Source organism: Erpetoichthys calabaricus, chromosome 3 (assembly GCF_900747795.2).
Source record: "Erpetoichthys calabaricus chromosome 3, fErpCal1.3, whole genome shotgun sequence".
NCBI classification, from domain to species: Eukaryota; Metazoa; Chordata; class Cladistia; order Polypteriformes; family Polypteridae; genus Erpetoichthys; species Erpetoichthys calabaricus.
In genome coordinates, this window is record NC_041396.2 from 111,297,283 (window position 1) to 111,317,409 (window position 20,127).

A 20,127-nucleotide genomic window follows, 5' to 3' on the forward strand; every position below is an offset into this window, starting at 1 on the left:
AAATATTAAGTCTACCTTTTTAATATTGGGATTAACAGAAAGGCTACCTCGTATTTAATATGTTAATCTACTTCTATTTGTAATACTAACAAGAGGAAAATAAAAGAAAAAAGGGTCTTTCTGCATTGGCAGATTTGGAATGTAAAGAAAGGAAGGAAAGCTATTAATGGATTTTACTGCCAACAACAAAGTAAATTTCAGACTCACCTAAGATAGAAGCAGATTGAGTTGTTTTGATTAAAGGAAGAGTGCTGTCATAGGCCTCTTTGGGCATATAGACCGATCTATCTTTCAGTTTGTTTTTCTTCAAGATACGATGTAATTCATTTAAAACCCCAACCCACTTGTTCTTTTCATTTTCATTGTCAGCCAGTATTAGGATTGAACACTTGCTGTTTGATGCTGAAAGCTGTGAAGCTGTCACCTAAAATCAGAGATTGATCATAAAGTGATCATGTAAATGTTTCTTTAGTTGGCCTATAAAATGTTTTGTTAATTTAGGTAAAATTCATGTTTATACATTCTACCCAGAAGAAATATAAAAACAATATACTGTACATTTAATAACTTGTAGGAATAAACGGCCACAGAAAAGATTAAAGAAAGCAATAATTTATGAGGCAAGGCCACACATTAAAGTTATAACCTGCTTTTGCCTTCTTTTCATTAAAGAACTTCCAAAAAAGGGGTTACAAAGAAATTAAAAGTATATTTAGAATAATTCTCCATAAGTACATATATATTGAATGAAATTGTAAAGTCTTGATCAGTTTGTACTTTAAAACTTAAAGATGACCAGTTAGTTACTACATTGTACACTTCCATGCCAAAAGCCTATGAGTAGCTCTGAAACAAGATACATTTTTTAAAGACACAACAAAGAGTAGTATAAAATAAAACAAATACTGTCAAAGGTTTCCCCTTACGGGTCCTCCATGCGTGGAGTTTGCATGTTCTCCCCGTGTCTGCATGGGTTTTCTCCGGGTGCTCCGGTTTCCTCCCACAGTCCAAAGACATGCAGGTTAGGTGGATTGGCGATTCTAAATTGGCCCTAGTGTGTGCTTGGTGTGTGGGTGTGTTTGTGTGTGTCCTGCGGTGGGTTGGCACCCTGCCCAGGATTGGTTCCTGCCTTGTGCCCTGTGTTGGCTGGGATTGGCTCCAGCAGAACCCCGTGACCCTGTGTTCGGATTCAGCGGGTTGGAAAATGGTTGGTTGGTTTCCCCTTAATACCAAATGATTCCTATGCAAAATACAGAGAACTCTGATCAGCTCCAATAATTAAGTAAAATGTTAGTAAAATCCTTCTTTTCCAGTGTAAACATTTAATTTCAAGGAATGGGAAACATGAAAGTCATTCTTCTCCAAGATGAACTTACCCGAAAGATGCATGGAATGTCCTTCCTGTTGGCATGAATGACATCTGAAGCTAAAACTGAACTGACTGAAAAATCCTCATCTCTGAACAGGAAGGTAAAAAAGAAACAGTTTAGAAAAAATACTTTACTCTGTAACAAACAATAATGGAAACACTTTTTTTATTTATAAAATGCATGTAAGGTCAATACTCAACAATAACGTGAAGTATGTTAATTGCCTTATTTCACACCAATATTAGATGTTTTGTCAAGATTGTGAAAAGGAATATAAATACAGTATTTGAGATATTATTCCTTCATTTACACCACCAGAAAATTACTGAAATATATTTTTCCTCCTTTTATGACAGAAATAAGGTTGACACAGTTAGTCTTCTCCTCTGCACTTGCTTATCAAAAACTAATATTACATAACATTTTCTCTCATACCTGCTTAATCCAATTCAGGGACATAGGGGGCCAGAGCTAGGTAATCAAAAAGTTACATTATTTATGATGACACAGAGTGAATTTAGTGAGAATGAGATAAAAAGCACTCATGTCAAGCAGAAATGTTCCTAAGACGTGGAAGACATGATGGTGTCTTGTACAAATTCATGGCGTAAAAGGATTCAAACACCTTTGATGTCTGTTGTCCAGAAAGAGCCTGAAAAAATGTCTAAGCACTACAATTGTTGCATAGTGATTGGTGCTGGTGTCTCACAGTTCCAGTCTTGGGATGGTCATCTTCGGTTTTCATGCTTTTTCAGTGTCTGCGTAGGTGTTTTTCCAGGTCCTTCAGTTTACCACCCAAATTCCAAAAACAAGAGTGTTTAATTGCAAACTGATATTAAGTGTGTGAGTGTCTATGTGCTCTTTGATGAATTGTTGTTCCAAAACGAATTGGTTCCTATCTTGTATCCAAAATCTGCCAGGATAGGCTGTGGTCTCCTGTGACCCAAAATTTGATTAAAGTGGATTTGAAAATATATGGGTGTATAAATGCTACACAAAAATGTATAAAAAACTTAGATCAATATTATGACATATGAAGGACACTCACAATTAAACTAGATCTTCACTAGTCACAATATATACTCATACCTCATGTCAATGACCTGGCTCACTACCACTGTAGGCTGGGAAGTCTTTCCTTCTGGTAAGTCATATAAGAACAGTTTGAAGTCACACACTACTGCAATGGATCTTTGCCAGCCTTTTTTCACACCTGCAGGTTTAGGTACCTTTAATCATCACAAAAAGAAGAAACAATGTATTATCAACATCTCAAATACTCTAACATAAAAATAACAGTAAAAAATATGGTGTTATGTATTTAGGTACATTTACTCTTTTGAAGTATCTAAATTGTGCCATTTGTATTAAAACTTTTAATTTCAATTTAAAATTGAATTTAGTTTAATAAGTATCATTTGAAAATAATGATCAATTAAAAATATCATGATAACACAGAAATGACATATTGGGCAAGGCTAAATTCTAGGTAACAAACCCAAGACGGTGGCAGTAATTAAGCAGGATTGCAGGGGAGTTGTTTACACCTCAAGTGGTATAAAATAATTGGTCTTAAGGAGATAGTCAATGAAGTCAGCTAAGCTGCTGCAGGTGATGAGTAAGATGACACAAAAGCAGGTCTTAGCCCATTTTTGTTCTTTGACAGCTCATATTCAAAACACTTCAAAATGGCTTGTATTTTTTCATAATCTTAATAAATGACAAGGTATCCACTTTTAAAACTAGACTTTCCTTTATTACTATGCACAAAAAGTAATAAAAATCAGTAAAATCAGATGATACAGTGTTTACAAATATGAATTATCTTGCTTTTTCATTACTGCAAATACTTAGGTAATTTAATAATCCTTCATAACAAGTCAATTCCTGTGTCAGAACTCTTGTCTATTAAAACCATCAATAAAAACCTTCAATATAAGTAGCATATTGAAGAAGGTCCAAGAAGAGGAAATATGACCAGCTAGCTTAGGGAATTTGATCCAATTTTTTCCAATCAACTGTGAGATCCCAAAATTTATTTCACTGGAAAAACTTTTGTTTTTCTCTCCTTCCTTGAAAACTAGTCTTAATCTAATATATTAATTTTAATATTTAAATGTTTTTAAAACAACAAATAGTGCAAGCCTATTCTTAATTAGCATTTTTGTGTTTAATATGCTTTTTGTGTTTTATTCTGGTATTTTTCATTTTATTTTAACTATTATATTTCTATGTATGTACAAAATTCTGGTTTGTAAATAGACACGTGTTATATAAAAAAGATGAAATGTACTGATCCGTGTTTAAATAAAATTCAAAGGAGGCCAGTTGAGCTTTTGCTACCCAAAGATGTTGCATTGACACTTAAGGTTGTTAAACATACCCTGACATTTCCTTCATATGCAGTTCCAATCCCTTTTTGTGGATCAATTCCCAGAGGTCCTTTTGTTTGGTCAGATGGAATTGGACACACAGCTGGAGCTTTGTCGGCACAGGTCACATGACATGAGAATCCACAAACTAAAACAATAATAAATTAGGTTAAGTAACTTGAGAAGAATATTTGACTATATAGTAGTTGTTAGCAATTACAAACATCTATTTCTAAGCCCATCCTTGAACTGGATTCAGTGGGTTCAAGGAATCAATGGAAGGACCTTAGGACATTTGATAAAATAAATCCCCTCATAAGCAGTTTTAAATGCAATCATCATGTTTTGTTAATAAAACATAATGCTGGACTTACAGAAGACTTTGTCATTTTGCTTAAACTGGCGATTGATTGTATTTTGCTGTAAGTAACAGGTTATTGTTATAAAATGCTGCAAATAAAAATTGCGAGTAATTTTTTTTTGCATATTATTATCAAGGAAGTAAAGTTAATTGAAATAAGAAGAGGGATTTGTAAACAACTGTGGTGGGTTAGCACCCTGCCCGGGATTGGTTCCTGCCTTGTACTCTGTGTTGGCTGGGATTGGCTCCAGCAGACCCCCGTGACCCTGCGTTTGGATTCAGCGGGTTGGAAAATGGATGGATGGATGGATTTGTAAACAAATGTTTATTATAAATAACACAAACATTACATGTCAGGTCAGAATAAAACCTAATTATACTTGTATATGCTGAAATCATCATCACTGTTTCTTCCCTTTTAAGTAATTACTCTATATTTGGCAAGTAATATATACTAGTTGTTAGCTAAGTGCATTATACCATCTCTCCCAACTTTGCACTGCACTGTATTGCAATATTGACTCTTGTTTTACAAAATCATCTTCTTCTTCTTTCGGCTGCTCCTGTTAGGGGTTGCCACACCAAATCATCTTGTCCCATTATCTTCCTGTCCTCTTGCTCTGTCACACCTATCACCTGCATGTCCTCTCTCACCACATCCATAAACTTTCTCTTAGGCCTTCCTCTTTTCCTTTTGCCTGGCAGCTCTATCTTTAACATCCTTTTCCCAATATACCCAGCATCTCTCCTCTGCACATGTCCAAACCAAAGCAATCTTGCTTCTCTGACTTTGTCTCCCAACTGTCCAACCTGAGCCGACCCTCTAATGTACTAATTTCTAATCCTGTCCTTCCTCAATGCAAATCTTAGCATCCTTAACTCTGCCAGCTCTAGCTCTGTCTCCTGCTTTCTGGTCAGAGCAACCGTCTCCAACCCATATAATAAAGCTGGTCTCACTACCGTTCTGTAGATCTTCCCTTTCACTCTTGCTGATAACCAGTTGTCACAAATTACTCCTGACACTCTTCTCCACCCATTCCATCCTGCCTGCACTATCCTTTTCACTTCTCTTCCACAATCCCTGTTACTCTGTACTGCTGATCCCAAGAATTTAAATTCATCCACCTTCGCCAACTCTACTCCCTGCATCCTCACCATTCCACTGACCTTCCTCTCATTCACACACATGTATTCTGTGTTGTTCCTACTGACCTTCATTCCTCTCCCCTCTAGAGCATTTTTCCACATCTCCAGGGTCTCCTCAACCTGCTCCTTACTCTCACTACAGATCACAATGTCATCAGCAAACATCATAGTCCAAGGGGACTAATCTCATCTCTGAACCTGTCCATCACCTTTGCAAATACGAAAGGGTTCAGAGCCGATCCATGATGTAATTCCACCTCCACTTTGAATGCATCCGTCACTCCTACTGCAGACCTCACCACTGTCACACTTCCCTCTGCACAACCCCCCTTATTCTTAAAAATCTATACCAGTACACTACTTCTCCACTCCTCAGGAATCCCCTCACTTTCCAAGATTCCATTAAACAATCTGGTTAAAACCTCTACTGCCATCTCTCCTAAACACCTCCATGCTTCCACAGGTATGTCATCTGGACCAACGGCCTTTCCATTCTTCATCCTCTTCATAGCTGTCCTTACTTCCTCCTTGCTAATGCATTGTGCTTCCTGATTCAACCTTCTCTCTCTCTCTATCTCCTCTCTCATTCTCTTCATTCATCAGCCTCTCGAAGTACTCTTTCCATCTACTCAACACACCCTCCTCGCTTGTGAGTATGTTTCCATCTTTATCCTATATGACCCTAACCTGCTGCACATTTTGCCCAGCTCAGTCGCTCTGTCTAGCCAATCGGTACAGGTCCATTTCTCCCTCCTTAGTGTCCAACCTCTCATACAACTCATCATACGCCTTTTCTTTAGCCTTTGCCACCTCTCTTCACCTTGCGCCTTACCTCCATGTACTCTTGTCTACTTTCTGCATCTCTCTCTGACTATCCCACTTCTTCTTCGCCATCCTCTTCCTTCTACATTCTCCTGTACTTCCCCATTCCACCACCAGGTTTCCTTTTCCTCCTTCCTCTGTCCAGATATCACGCCAAACACCCTTCTTGCTGTTACCCTTACTACATCTGCTGTAGTTGCCCAGCTGTCTGGTAACTCTTCATTGCAACCCAGTGCCTGTCTTACCTCTTCCCTAAACTCAACCTTGCCGTCTTCCTTTTTCAATTTCCACCATTTGATCCTTGGCTATGCCCTCACTTTCCTCCTGTTCTTCATCTCCATTGTCATCCTACAAACCACCCACCATCCTATGCTGTCTAACTACACACTCCCCTGCTACCACTTTGATGTCTTTAATCTCCTTCAGATTGAATCTTTTGCATAGGATATAATCTACCTGCTACCTATCTTCCTCCACTCTTGTATGTCACTCTATGTTCATCCCTCTTCTTAAAATATGTATTCACTACAGCCATGCCCATCCTTTTTGCAAAATCCACTATCATCTGACTTTCTTCATTCGTCTCCTTGACACCATACCTACCCATCACCTCCTCGTCTCCTCTGTTTCCTTCACCAACATGTCCATTGAAATCCGCTCCAATCACCACTTTCTGTCCTTTAGGTACACTGTTCATCACTTCATCTAACTCACTCCAGAAATCTTCTCTCTCATCCACTGCACACCCAACCTGTGGGGCATATGCACTAATAACATTCATCATCACACCTCTAATTTCCAGCTTCATAATCATTACTCTGTCTGACACTCTTTTCACTTCCGTAACACTCTTGACATACTGTTGCTTCAGAATAACTCCTACCCCATTTCTCCTCCCATCCACACCAAGATAGAACATTTGAAACTACCTCTGATCCACCTGGCCTTACTCCCCTTCCATTTAGTCTCTTGCAGGCACAAGATATCAACCTTCCTTCTCTCCATCATATCAGCTAACTCTCTGCCCTTACCAGTCATACTACCAACATTCAAAGTTCCTACCCTCAGTTCCAATCTCTTTACCTTGCTCTTCTCCTCTGTCCTCCAGACACGTCTCCCCCTCTTCTTCTCCTTCTTTAGCCAACAGTAGCCCAATTTCTGCCAGCACCCTGTTGGCTAACAGTACTGGTGGTGGTCGTTGTTAACCTGAGACTTGACTGATCCGGTATGGTAATCTGTATTGTTGTCTGCATGTTGATCTGGCAAAATTTTACACCAGATGCCCTTCCTGACATAACCCTCCCCATTTATCCAGGCTTGGGAACAGCACGAAGAAACACACTGGTTTGTGCATCCCCTGTGGTCTTGTTTTGCAAAATGCTACTTCATATTTTAGTAAAAACAAGATCAGCTTTAAAGTATTTAAAATTTATTATGGAAGAATTTAATTAAAAATCTATCTATGATATTCCATTATCATAAGCATTTGCTTCAGCTGAGGTTTACGTGTGTGTAAAAAATACAAATGTTTGATATCTGATTCTTAAAAAGAAAAGTACTTTTTGGGAAAATGCATTATATATTTAAAATATAAAGCAAACTTCAATACAGTTACACAAATTCCTTCATACATACACTTACCTTCACAAGCACAGCCTTGTCGTATCAATCCCACCATTAAAGAGGTGCACTGATTACATTTTGTAGGAGTACTGAATGACTTCACGACAAACTGATGGGCTTTGGGCTACCAAAAAAAAAAATATATTACTGAGCAATCAGGGAGGTGAAAATCTATAAATTATATGTTACAATTTTGAAAGAACTATAAACAGATACACAAGTGTTTCCCCTTCATTTTAAGCACTTACATTTTCCTGATCTAGTCTGCCAAGAGATGCTTTTTCCAATAACAATGGATGCACGATAGGAATAGTCCAGGACAGACATTCTGGTCTATTAGGTCATACACTCATAATACAGAACTTATCCATGCTGGGAAAATTTAGAGTTGCTAAATTATATTCAAAGCATGTATTTACATTATTTGAGGAAACCCGTAAGGTGACACAACAAAATTAACATACTCCACGCAAACACTATGGAATCTCAGCAAGCAATTAGTTTGGGTCCAGATCACTTTGAAATGTTAAAGCAGGCTTCTCACCTCTGGACTTTTCTTTTATGAGAAGTATTTTATGAGTTTTAAATCAAATTCACCAATCAACTGTATTTATGAATAAATTATATATGGTGTGACCCAAGTGTTTTTTGGTCATTCAGGTAGGATTTTAAGTTCTGCAACACTCCTTGACTGCTGTGAGTTTGGTGTACAAATGCTGAGTTGTTTGGCTCTAGCTGTAAAGCCCTAATATGTATTGCAGCTACCTTACTATTTAGGTCTATTTCTGTAATCTCTTCAGCAATCCTTTTACTACACACCTGATAATAGTCTTAATATTTTCTGCTCTGCCAGGACCATTTGATTACCCTTGAGAGGAACATTACTTCCATCCTCTTTCAAAGTATGTGTCTCTCTGTAGTTGTTTGAGTGACCCGTGAAGAAACGTTTGTGATACATTTGAAATGACCATGGTTTATTGTCTGGACTGCATTTAACAGTTTTAGTAAAATCTCCACCCAGATACAAATATAGCAGACACAGATACAAGCAGTGTTTTTTACTGAAAAACTCCCAGGTTGTGCAGCCCTTCTTAAATTACTCTTACCTTAGTTTTCAGAATTGTAAAAAGAAAAATCACAACATGTCCTAACAAACACTTGATAGTTTATTTTCTTTATTCATGGAAAGTGTGCAGTGTGATTTGTAGTGGTACCTAAACATTCATCACAAGATGGTGAACATGATCTTGTGCTTCAGCCTAATACACTGCTGAAGACTCTGGTATATCTTCATTTAAAAAAAAGCAAAAGCTGGTTCATGTTTGTGGTTTATATCCTATGGTACATTTAAGATCACCTTCAGCTAATATTTTTTTCATGTCAGAGAGGCAGCTGTTTATGCCATTAACAGTGGTTGAAATTTGTTCCAAGTTTTTGTTTTCTTAATTAATAGTACCAATAACTTTCTGCATTTGTTGATTTTTACTATGGACATACTTACAGTATGATTATAACAACTCTGAATAACTAAGTATAAAAGAACACATAATATACGTACACTTATGTTTTTAATCTTCTGAGATATTGTAAAAATGGAATCAACTCAACTATCTATTTATTAAAGAAAAATAATAATAATTTACACTGTCTCCAGATTATAATATCATTCTACAGGTTTTTTGATTTTTGTTAAGTAACACCTTAGATAAAAATTAACCTTGGATTGGATTAGCTGAATTTTCCGAATTTTCCATTTTATTATATTCAACAGCATAACCAAAGTGCTTAGTTAAAGGTTTTAAACCTGTTAAACAATATGTGCAAGTTTTATCCACATGCTCTGTTTGTCTTCCCAAGTCCACCCTGAAATGAATGATGATTGCTATGTTGTGTTTGCACACATGCTCTAAAATGGAGTGGCTCTCTGTCACAGTCTTAGTCTTACATTCTGTTCTCTGATGAATAAACAAAAAACTCTGGCAGTCTGCCAGCATGGTGAAAATGAATAGATAAACAAATAAACAAACAGAATCACCTGATTTACCTTAGGAGCTGACACACCGGATCCACTGTATGTTGACCTCATAGTAGGTGTCTGAATATTATGTGGTGGGTGATCTATAATCTTAAATAACAGCAAGAATGAAGAATTAGGAACAAAACACCAAACAGTATATATTATACTGCCTACAAAATGACTAATATATTGCACAATTTGGCACAATGTATATATATATATGTATATATATATATATATATATATATATATATATATATATATATATATATATATATATATATCACTTATCTCTGTATGTATCTATTTTTCTCTCTTTCCAAATATATACACACACACACATACTGTATACACTTACACACACATGTTCATAAAGAGGCAATATAACACTGATAGAACAGTCTGATGTTGTTATGGGAGATGATCAATCAATAGTGTGTTGAATGTGAATACTAAAACATGCCTGTGTCTTTCACATGGTTAATGCAAATCACATTTAGTGAAACGGCTTTGTACATCTAATACTCTCTCATCACACACAATGAACTGAGATCTGGTGAATGGAGAGGTTGCTGGATTAGAGTCATTGTCATGTTCATGGAATCAGTTCAAGATTTTCCTAGCCTTGTGGCTTGGAAAATGATCATAGTGTACAAGCCTATTCACATGTGGATACAATGCTGCTACAAAATTATGCACATTAATCAACAATAATATTCTGGTATCCTAGAGTAATCAAATGTTGCTCTAACAGTATAGGCCTGATGTGTGCCAAAAAACATAACTAGATAGCATTATATTGCTACTACCAGACTGAACTGCTAACAACCAACACAGACTTAGTGTTATGCTGTCCAATTCCATCAGTGTAAAGCAGTTGGTACTTGTATTATTCAGATAAGATTTTCCTAATCTTTTGGTATCCTATATTGGCATCATTTAGGTAACTGCAGCTGTACTTTTTTTCCCAGTGACAGGTATGGAGCTTTGTTCAGTTTTCCCCTGTCATACTATTCCCGTTACAAGGAAAGATATGTGTAGTAGGCCGAATTGATTCATTTAGTACTGTTGTAGACACTATTTAGTAGACTGACAGTAACTCATCCATTACTTTGAGCAAGTCATGATGGTCACCAACAGCCAAATGATCAAAGGAAAGGGGATGCACAAAGAACTATCCATCCTCATGGAAATTTCAAATAAATCAAAACGAACATCATATGGAACAGGCAAAGCCTGGCTCCAAGTCCCATGCATGGAGGCATACTTCTATATTATATATGAAATACATCTAATTCCCACTTATATTCTGAGCCGTTCACACATTAGCAATTGGAAAAAGAATACTTAAGATGCATTTCTGAAATTATGTCACCTCTTCTGAAGAAAGAAAACTACTGATGGCAGAAGGTCACGGGTTAAAACGTTTAATCTGTTTCATTTAATATTTGTGTGACACAGAATCACCAACAATCTTAAAAGAGTAGGTGGGGGAACACTTTTGTATTTCTTATAATTAAAAAAGAGCATAGAAATAACAAGAGCTTTCTTTACTAAGTGTAAATGCAGTTTGAAAACATATTTGTGAAAGTAAACTGCAAAAAATAGTGGGATTTCACCTCTCAATTTCCAAGTGTAGATCAGTCATTGGAGAAAATGGATATTGATTTTAGCTATTCCACACCTAACGGAGATGTTCTATCTTGGCCCAGTGTGGTGTCAACATTAAGCACCACATATTTCTAAAGCATTCAATCACTATGTCTAAATCCTGAAGCACATACTGTGCTTCATTGCTGGCTTCAACTCATTCCTTTTATTTGCAGAGAACTTTAAAAAGTCATACTACACAGAATTTGTACACAACCTCTAGCAAATGCTCAGAAATGAAACAAACTAGCACAGATGAAGTCACATGATTAAATAAAAAAGTTGGGAAAATTGTATAAGAAGTTCAGGATACAAAGTGGCTTGTAAACAGAAAATTGCACGCATATAGTAATTCTGATAGAGAGCAGTTTTAAGAGTTGGAATCAATTCGAGACAAGAACACAAAACTTACATGGATTATGATTTTCATAAGACATAAAAGATGGAAAAGAAACATGAAATAATCTCTCAGAAGGTCAGCAGGAGAGCAACCACTGCAAGATGTATGTATTGCAACAACACATAGGCAAAAACAAGTAGTAAAAAATGTATTTTAAACAAAATACCTCGATTGCTTCCATATCACTTGCAGTTGATGGTGACCTGGATCTTGAATAAATCTGGGACTTTGATTCTTCATCTCTCGAAGGTGTATTAGACAAGTTAAAATTTTCAATAGAATCAATCTATAAATATTAAATAAATATGTTATAAATCTTGCAATAAAATATTTTATTGAAAATGATTTTTTTTCCACTGTGAATGTGCTTCAGACACATACTTTAACAATGCTTTTGTAGTTTATTTACAATTATTTTTAAATTAATTAAAAACTATGTACAGTACCTTACACCTCACAAGCTAGTTTAGTAATAATACTTAGTTCAGGTAGAAGAAGGGTAATTTAAGACATCTATTTATAATTAGGTATCTTTGCGCTACATGACAAATGTCACTATAAAATTAATGGATTTTTTTCTAAATAAATGTTTCAGTGATTTCTATATACAGTATACACATGTATGTACATACACAGTATGCTACAGCTTACATTATGTATCTACTAAATAAATATTCACTTTATTCTGATATCATCTAATAATTCAAATGCTACCCATATGGTTGCAGCTAATGGTAAAAAAAATGTAGGTTTGCTGTGCATTTCAAAACATTTCACATTTTAAAAAAATTCATGTTTTATTCAGTAATTCGATAAAGGACAGTGACCTAATGTCTAGGGCAGGGGTGTGCAAAGTCATTCCTGGAGGGCCGCAGTGGCCGCGGGTTTTTATTCCAACCCAGTTGTTTAATTAGAAAACAATCCTTGCCAATAATTACATTTCATGGCTTGTTAGTGCTTTAACTCTGCTATGTCAAGTCATTCTCAAATCCTAGATTTTTTTTCCATTCTAAAGATATCCAAATATTTTGAAGTGTAAAACGGATGGGTAATTCTCAATCCTTGACTTTTTTGTCTTCTCTTTCCTTCCAAGTATTTAATTAAACCAAATAGTGCATGATAAATACACACAGGCGTAAAGGGTAACAAGCAAAATGGATAACTGCTGGTTTCTTTTGTCATTTGCATCTTATTGCTAATAAGGAGCAATTAAAAACCAAGAATGCAGCTGTTTAAGACTTAAATAAGCAATAAGGGTTCAAAATCTTAACGAGGGAGATAACTAAAATGAAGCAGAAGTGTTTCTAGAGCAATTAGTGCCTCTTATTAAGCAATTGGGTTGGAACAAAAACCTGCAGCCACTGGGCCCTCCAGGAATGACTTTGCACATCCCTGGTTTAGGGGCTAGAAACTGAGTTTTAATACATAAAGGAGTACTAAAGCCTTTTTATCCGATCTGCTGTATAAGCAGATTTGCATGACTGTCATATGTTAATAAAATAAGTATAAAGATATTCAATCAAAAATCTGAAGAGTAAGTCCATATTAATCTTAAAATATTCGTGTGTCACTAGGAAACATCTTATTATATTTTTGTGTTTTCAAACCAGGAGCCAGATCACATACCGGGAGCTGACCACTACAATGCACTTTATTATAAATTTTGTCCACAAGATCCAAATAGGATTATCTTGTTTGATTCTTACAGTACATGAGTCAAATCAATCTGGCTTTTGCATCTAATAATCTCATTTTAAAACAATTAAAACATTCTCATTTTAACACTAATGAAGCATTGTTTTATAGTAAAATATCTCCATATAATCAGGCTAAAAAGCTGTGTGCTTATATTATTAATTTTTTTATTGTTATGCACATATTTTGCTTATATTTAAATTATCCATATACTAATGTTTACTATAGCAGAATCATCCTTGTGATGAAGAAGAAATACATTTTACAAAATCTCATTATTTGTTGGTGTGATGTTAGCTAAGCTATTCTTGAAGTTTTATAGAATGGACACTAGAGGGAAGTATACTCAAACATTACTACAGCCTAACAATTCTATTTTAATTAACTCTTGGGAAATGCTTGATTAAAAAAAGGAATATTGTCTTTAGTTAGCCCCAACAAAGCATGAATAATTATCATTTTAATTTCTAATTAGTTTTGTATCATGCACATTTGCTATTCTCTATCTCAGTATGAAGCTTTTTGACAAACAAAAAACACTGATACCTGGCCTAAGAAAAATCTTTCTTGCTGGGTAAAAAACTTCAAAATTATGTTAGCTGTAACATACTGATATATGTTTTGTACTAGTGCTCTTCAGACTCACACTGAATACTTTCAGTAGAATTTTCAGTTTATACCACCAAAAGAGATACACATGGAATATAGCACTATTTAAATTCTGCAACCTTAGACCCGGTTCCTCTTTATTATGTCAGCTACAAGAATGCAATTTTTTATTCCTGCATTTCTGTTTAGGATTCCTTAAGTATATTCATATACAATAAATGGGCAGAGAGAGCTAATGTTAAAGAGCAGCATGAAAGACAAAGATGACTTTTTGGGACTTAAAGTGCCCAGCATGTTAAAAAATACACCTGTAATATTTTAGTAGATTGGCATAAGGGGGTTTATTTTTTGTTCCCCTTCTCTATTTTTCCAATTAAATTTGACTAAAAAAAGTAAAGCATCAGTACTGAAAAAGGTATGTGAAGAAGTGTAATGAATAGTAGGAAAACATGACTGTATGAATAGGCACAATGACACCAGCATTGCTTGTAGCACAAGTGATTCAGAGCATGGATTATTTTAAAGGCACATATCTTACATTATTCAAAAAAGGCACCCTTTGGGCATGCTTATTTTCCACCAAATGAAAAATGAATTTAACAAACAACCTGATTCTCCAATATATAAATGTTTGCAATTGTGAAACCTCAGAACTTCAGTCAGAACTTTAGTATACATATACTGTATGTGTATATACAGTTAGGTCCATAAATATTTGGACTGAGACAGCTTTTTTGTAATTTTTGTTCTGTACATTACCACAATGAATTTAAATGAAACAACTCAGATGCAGTTGAAGTGCAGACTTTTAGCTTTAATTCAGTGGGGTGAACAAAACGATTGCATAAAAATGTGAGGCAACTAAAGAATTTTTTTTAACATTAACACAATCCCTTCATTTCAGGGGCTCAAAAGTAATTGGACAAATTAAATAACTTGGAAATAAAATGTTAAATTTGTAATACTTGGTTGAAAACCCTTTGTTGGAAATGACAGCCTGAAGTCTTGAACTCATGGACATCACCAGATGCTGGGTTTCCTCCTTTTTAATGCTCTGCCAGGTCTTTACTGCAGCGGCTTTCAGTTGCTGTTTGTTTGTGGGCCTTTCTGTCTGAAGTTTAGTCTTCAACAAGTGCAATGCATGCTCAATTGGGTTAAGATCAGGTGTCTGACTTGGCCATTCAAGAATTTTCCACTTCTTTGCTTTAATAAACTTCTGGGTTGCTTTGGCTGTATGTTTTGGGTCATTGTCCATCTGTATCATGAAACGCCGCCCAATCAGTTTGACTGCATTTAGCTGGATTTGAGCAGACAGTATATCTTTGAACACCTCAGAATTAATTTAGCTGCTTCTGTCCTGTGTCACATCATCAATAAACACTAGTGTCCCAGTGCCACTGGCAGCCATGCACGCCCAAGCCATCACACTACCTCCACTGTGTTTTACAGATGATGTGGTATGCTTTGGATAATGAGCTGTTCCACGCCTTCTCCATACTTTTTTCTTGCCATCATTCTGGTAGAGGTTGATCTTGGTTTCATCTGTCCAAAGAATGTTTTTCCAGAACTGTGCTGGCTTTTTTAGATGCTCTTTAGCAAAGTCCAATCTAGCCTTTCTATTCTTGAGGCTTATGAGTGGCTTGCACCTTGCAATGCACCCTCTGTATTTACTTTCATGCAGTCTTCTCTTTATGGTAGACTTGGATGTCGATACTCCTACCCCCTGGAGAGTGTTGTTCACTTGGTTGGCTGTTGTGAAGGGGTTTCTCTTCACCATGGAAATGATTCTGCGATCATCCACCACTGTTGTCTTCCGTGAACGTCCAGGTCTTTTTGCGTTGCTGAGTTCACCAGTGCTTGCTTTCTTTCTCAGGATGTACCAAACTGTAGATTTTGCCACTCGTAATATTGTAGCAATTTCTCGGATGGGTTTTTTCTGTTTTCACAGCTTAAGGATGGCTTCTTTCACCTGCATGGAGAGCACCTTTGACCGCATGTTGTCTGTTCATAACAAAATCTTCCACATGCAAGCACCACACCTCAAATAAACTCCAGGCCTTTTATCTGCTTAATCGATAATGACATAACGACGGACTTGCCCACACCTGCCCATGAAGTAGCCTTATGAGTCAATTGTCCAATTACTTTCGAGCCCATGAAACGAAGGGATTGTGTTAAAAAATGCTTTAGTTGCCTCACATTTTTATGCAATCACTTTGTTCACCCCATTGAATTACAGCTGAATGTCTGCAATTCAACTGCATCTGAGTTGTTTCATTTAAAATTCATTGTGGTAATGTACAGAACCAAAATTAGAAAAAAGTTGTCTCTGTCCAAATATTTATGGACCTAACTGTATATACAGACACTGGCTAGCTGAGAATGGGCAAACAGGGAGGAATTAAGGGTTCACTGGAATAGAGCATTTTGAGAAATGCTAAAATATAGTTTCATTTTTCCTATCAGTAACAGGAACCAGGCAGAATCATACTTGCCTAGATCCTGTAATTTCCAGTCCCTTTTTTGTAATGTTTCTGTATCCACCCTTAAAATTTTACGGACTCACTCCAGTGGCAAAGGTAAGTGAAGCTGTAATAATGTTCTGGCCACTGGGTGGTTCCAGTCTGTAGTATCATAAAGGTAACAAACCTGCAGTTAAAGCGTTTGTTAGTTTGGGCAAAACGTTTAAACAGTTGCTTTTGTATAAAAATAAAGTCAGAATGAGTCTCCACAAGAAGTGCAGGCATTTACTGCAATTTGGGCTGAATTCAATACAAAAAGAAAAAGAAGAACACACAAAAGACAAAAATATCAATTAGTATATCTACCTTTATAAAACTTTTATTGTAGCTTAAAAATCCAATTTTTACAACCAAGTCAAAACATTTGGCAACAAGTGACAATATAGGTATGCTCTTCCTCTTTTGTGTACTTAAACTCGGGTCCCAGGTGGAGAGAATTTTAATGTGTTTTAGTGTGTAACTTGTTCTAAATATAGCACAATAGTAAAATCATCATTTCTGAAGACTTTGTGATATTATAAGTAATAGTTAGCAGCACACTATTACAATGCTGTGGTTACTGGAAAAGAGGAAACACATAATAGTGTACAAAGCAGAAAAATGTCAGCCCTGCAGTACTGTAATTACTCCTATATGAAGTAGACTACTAAATTAGAAGAGATTTCTGCTGAGAAACTTTAATATAGACAGATGTGTGCAAAAGTGGATAAATTGCACTTAAAATACATAGATAAACAAATCACCTGTTTACAAAACCTTTTAAATAGCCAGAATTTAATGCCTGCACGTAGCATACACTTTTGGCTAGCCATTCTCCCGAAGCCTGTTCACTACTATAATTAGGTGTGCTTGTTTGCCCTGAGACCAGAGCAAGTAGTAGAAATGAATTGTTCTTGGGTGCAAGGTTGCATTAAGGGTTGTCTCTGATCACATTTGTGGAAACTGGACCAACACAGGTGTGTGAATGAACAGGGTCTTTGGTTACTGTAATTTAAAATCTGGTGGTGAAGCTCAAAAAGATTTTCTTTGCGCCAATATCATTAAACACATCAACATTACCTTGCAGAAATTTTTAATTCCTGTTACTGAGTTTTCATTAATTATGACCAACATGTTACAATATAATGGTAAAATTACCAGGTGTCAAGTTAATACAGACCAAAGAAAGCAACTGAAGCACATATTTTACAGGGACAAACTACACATATAAATCAAACAGTACAAAATCCACATTGCAAAATGACAACTTTTTCTCAAAATTTTAAATTAGCTATATTGAGCATGAAAATTCCTAAAAGCAATTAAGAAACAAGCTGAGCTGTGAAGTCTGAGGACTGTGAAAGAAAAGTCTAAGAAACTCAGTAAGAGAAACGATCCAATTAATTGTCTTCCCCCTGTGAATGTGTCCTAGTCACCCAGAGGTTTTATTCATTTATTATTCATAAAACCCCTAAGTAAGCTTTTGTGTTGATGGCAGGAAATTACATTATTATTTGGGAGATAAAACTTTTAACAGATTTCTCAGACTTCACACTGCAAGCAGATATAAATATGCAGCGTTCAAAATTCCCATTTCAACATAATGATGCAAATAAATGCATTTAAGCTGCACATTCTCTTTATTACGCAAAAGGTGACGATCCACATTTATTTACATGCTGCACTTCTAATGCCAGAACACATTTAAGAGTACAATTAAAGCAGAATTAAGAACTAGAGGGTCAGCATCCAATAGGCCAGAACTGAAAAGAGTGCTCATTTCTGATGGGCCAGTTTCACTTAGGGAGGGATGTGAGGAGCTTATAAATGATTTTCATAGAGGATAGTACATTTAAATGATGTAAATGCATCAAAAATAAACTGAACAAAAAAAAAATAACTCTTAACCAAAAACTGTAATAGAGGCACAACAGATGGGTCGTAACTACATACTGTACATTAATTTTTTATGTGATACAAAGAACGATGATATTTTTCATTCTATTTCAGATTTCCTTAAAACCATGCTTGTCGGCCCTTCAGGTGTCTTGTTTGTTAGACCCATTTAGGTGCTGGCCCTTTTCCATGTCAGTCCCTCTGGCTATGATCTAGTTGCATATATAAGCATTTTGTTTTCTATTCAATCAAGGCATTCATGTTGCATATTGAAAGAAGGCCTTTTCATTCTCACAGCCATTTCCTTTTAATAAAGTTGATTAGCACTGTTGTTAAGTCACATGCATGTGAGACTAAATGTAACCTTTAATGTTAAATTTATAGCACAAGGACAGCGTCCAAGCATGCATTTTAAATATGTCTGTTTTCCCCAATTGCAAAATAACATACACATTTGATGTAACAGTTTCAATGCACTGATGACGGAAGAGCTGATTTAACAAAGACACAGCTACTGCACAAATGCCACTCTTAAGAAATGGAAAGGAAGGAAATCTAGCAGAGCAGACAAAGGAAGCAAGGCAACAAAACATAAAAAACAATAAATAAAAGAAACTACTGCAAAACAAAGCACACAAAACAAAACAGCCTCTTACACGTCTGCCTTTGTTAGCCGGGACACAGGCAGGAGAATGCTTTAAATAAAAAGAAACAGGAAGAAAATAAGTTAAACAAAAAAATAACGTATAAAGGAAACAAAATGACAAATTAAGAAGAGTTAGAATTAATCTGTATGAAAAACACACATTGCTGTTTACAAGGAGTTAAAACCTACAGAGAGAGGGATGGGAAATTTATTGGACTTTTTGCTGTGTCCATAGCAATACACATCCCCTTCATAATTATTGGCACTCCTGGTAAAGATACGTAAAAAAGAGATGTAAAAAATTCACCTTTTTAATGAATTACCTCAGTCTTGCACTGACAAAAATTAGAGAAATACCTTTAATTGAAATAAATGTATTCTGAGAAAACACCAAAGTGCCATGATTGTTACACCCCCAGAAATTCTTATGAACAATATGTAACTGAATCATTTTTTCCATTTATATCTGAGTAAGTTGATCAGAGTGTGTAGAAACTTTCAAGCAATAATCTATGACTTTCTGTTTCACTGGGGCACAAGTATGAGGTAGGACAATGGCCAAATTCCCTTATTCATTCATCAACATAGGAACGATAAGAACACACACAATTCAAATGAGAGAAAAATGTGATGACTAGTGATGAGCAAACCCCATGGAGTTTGCTTCACTGTAAGTTCTGCAAAATCATGGAAATGTTTGGAAATTTTGCTGAACCCTGCAAAATGATTGAAATCAAAGGAGAAAGACAAAATTGACTAGGTCTGAGTGTACTATAATGGTGCAATTATCTTATTAGTATCCCTGAGAACAAGGGAAATGTCTGCCAACTACGTTGGACCAATTATTGTGTCCAAAAACGTGATTTGAACCTTGCCTCAAACATCAGAAGACACAGACTGAACAAATACCACAAACAAAATACAATAATTGGCCACTAACTAGCAAAATGTAGACATGTATTTGCAGTTTGTGTTTTGACATTTTAGCTGGGCACGTGCTCCTAGGATCATTATATATC

The 20,127-nt window shown here is 35.9% G+C and overlaps 1 protein-coding gene across 5 annotated transcripts in view; it reads right to left on the reverse strand.

Annotated features, from left to right (window-relative positions):
* The window catches only part of LOC114648307 (serine/threonine-protein kinase MRCK alpha-like), a 571,032-nt gene that overhangs the window by 52,214 nt on the left and 498,691 nt on the right, over positions 1 to 20,127 (reverse strand). For 4 of the 5 annotated variants that reach the window (XM_028797282.2, XM_028797279.2, XM_028797281.2 and 1 more), the window contains 8 exons: positions 19,119 to 19,157; positions 11,928 to 12,047; positions 9,739 to 9,819; positions 7,713 to 7,818; positions 3,754 to 3,890; positions 2,460 to 2,599; positions 1,377 to 1,458; positions 208 to 424 (listed from right to left, as the gene is read on the reverse strand). In XM_028797282.2, the coding sequence (XP_028653115.1) occupies positions 208 to 424; positions 1,377 to 1,458; positions 2,460 to 2,599; positions 3,754 to 3,890; positions 7,713 to 7,818; positions 9,739 to 9,819; positions 11,928 to 12,047; positions 19,119 to 19,157 (922 nt within the window). The remainder of the gene's footprint in view (positions 1 to 207; positions 425 to 1,376; positions 1,459 to 2,459; positions 2,600 to 3,753; positions 3,891 to 7,712; positions 7,819 to 9,738; positions 9,820 to 11,927; positions 12,048 to 19,118; positions 19,158 to 20,127) is intronic. The other variant, XM_051925532.1, reaches the window with a different exon arrangement.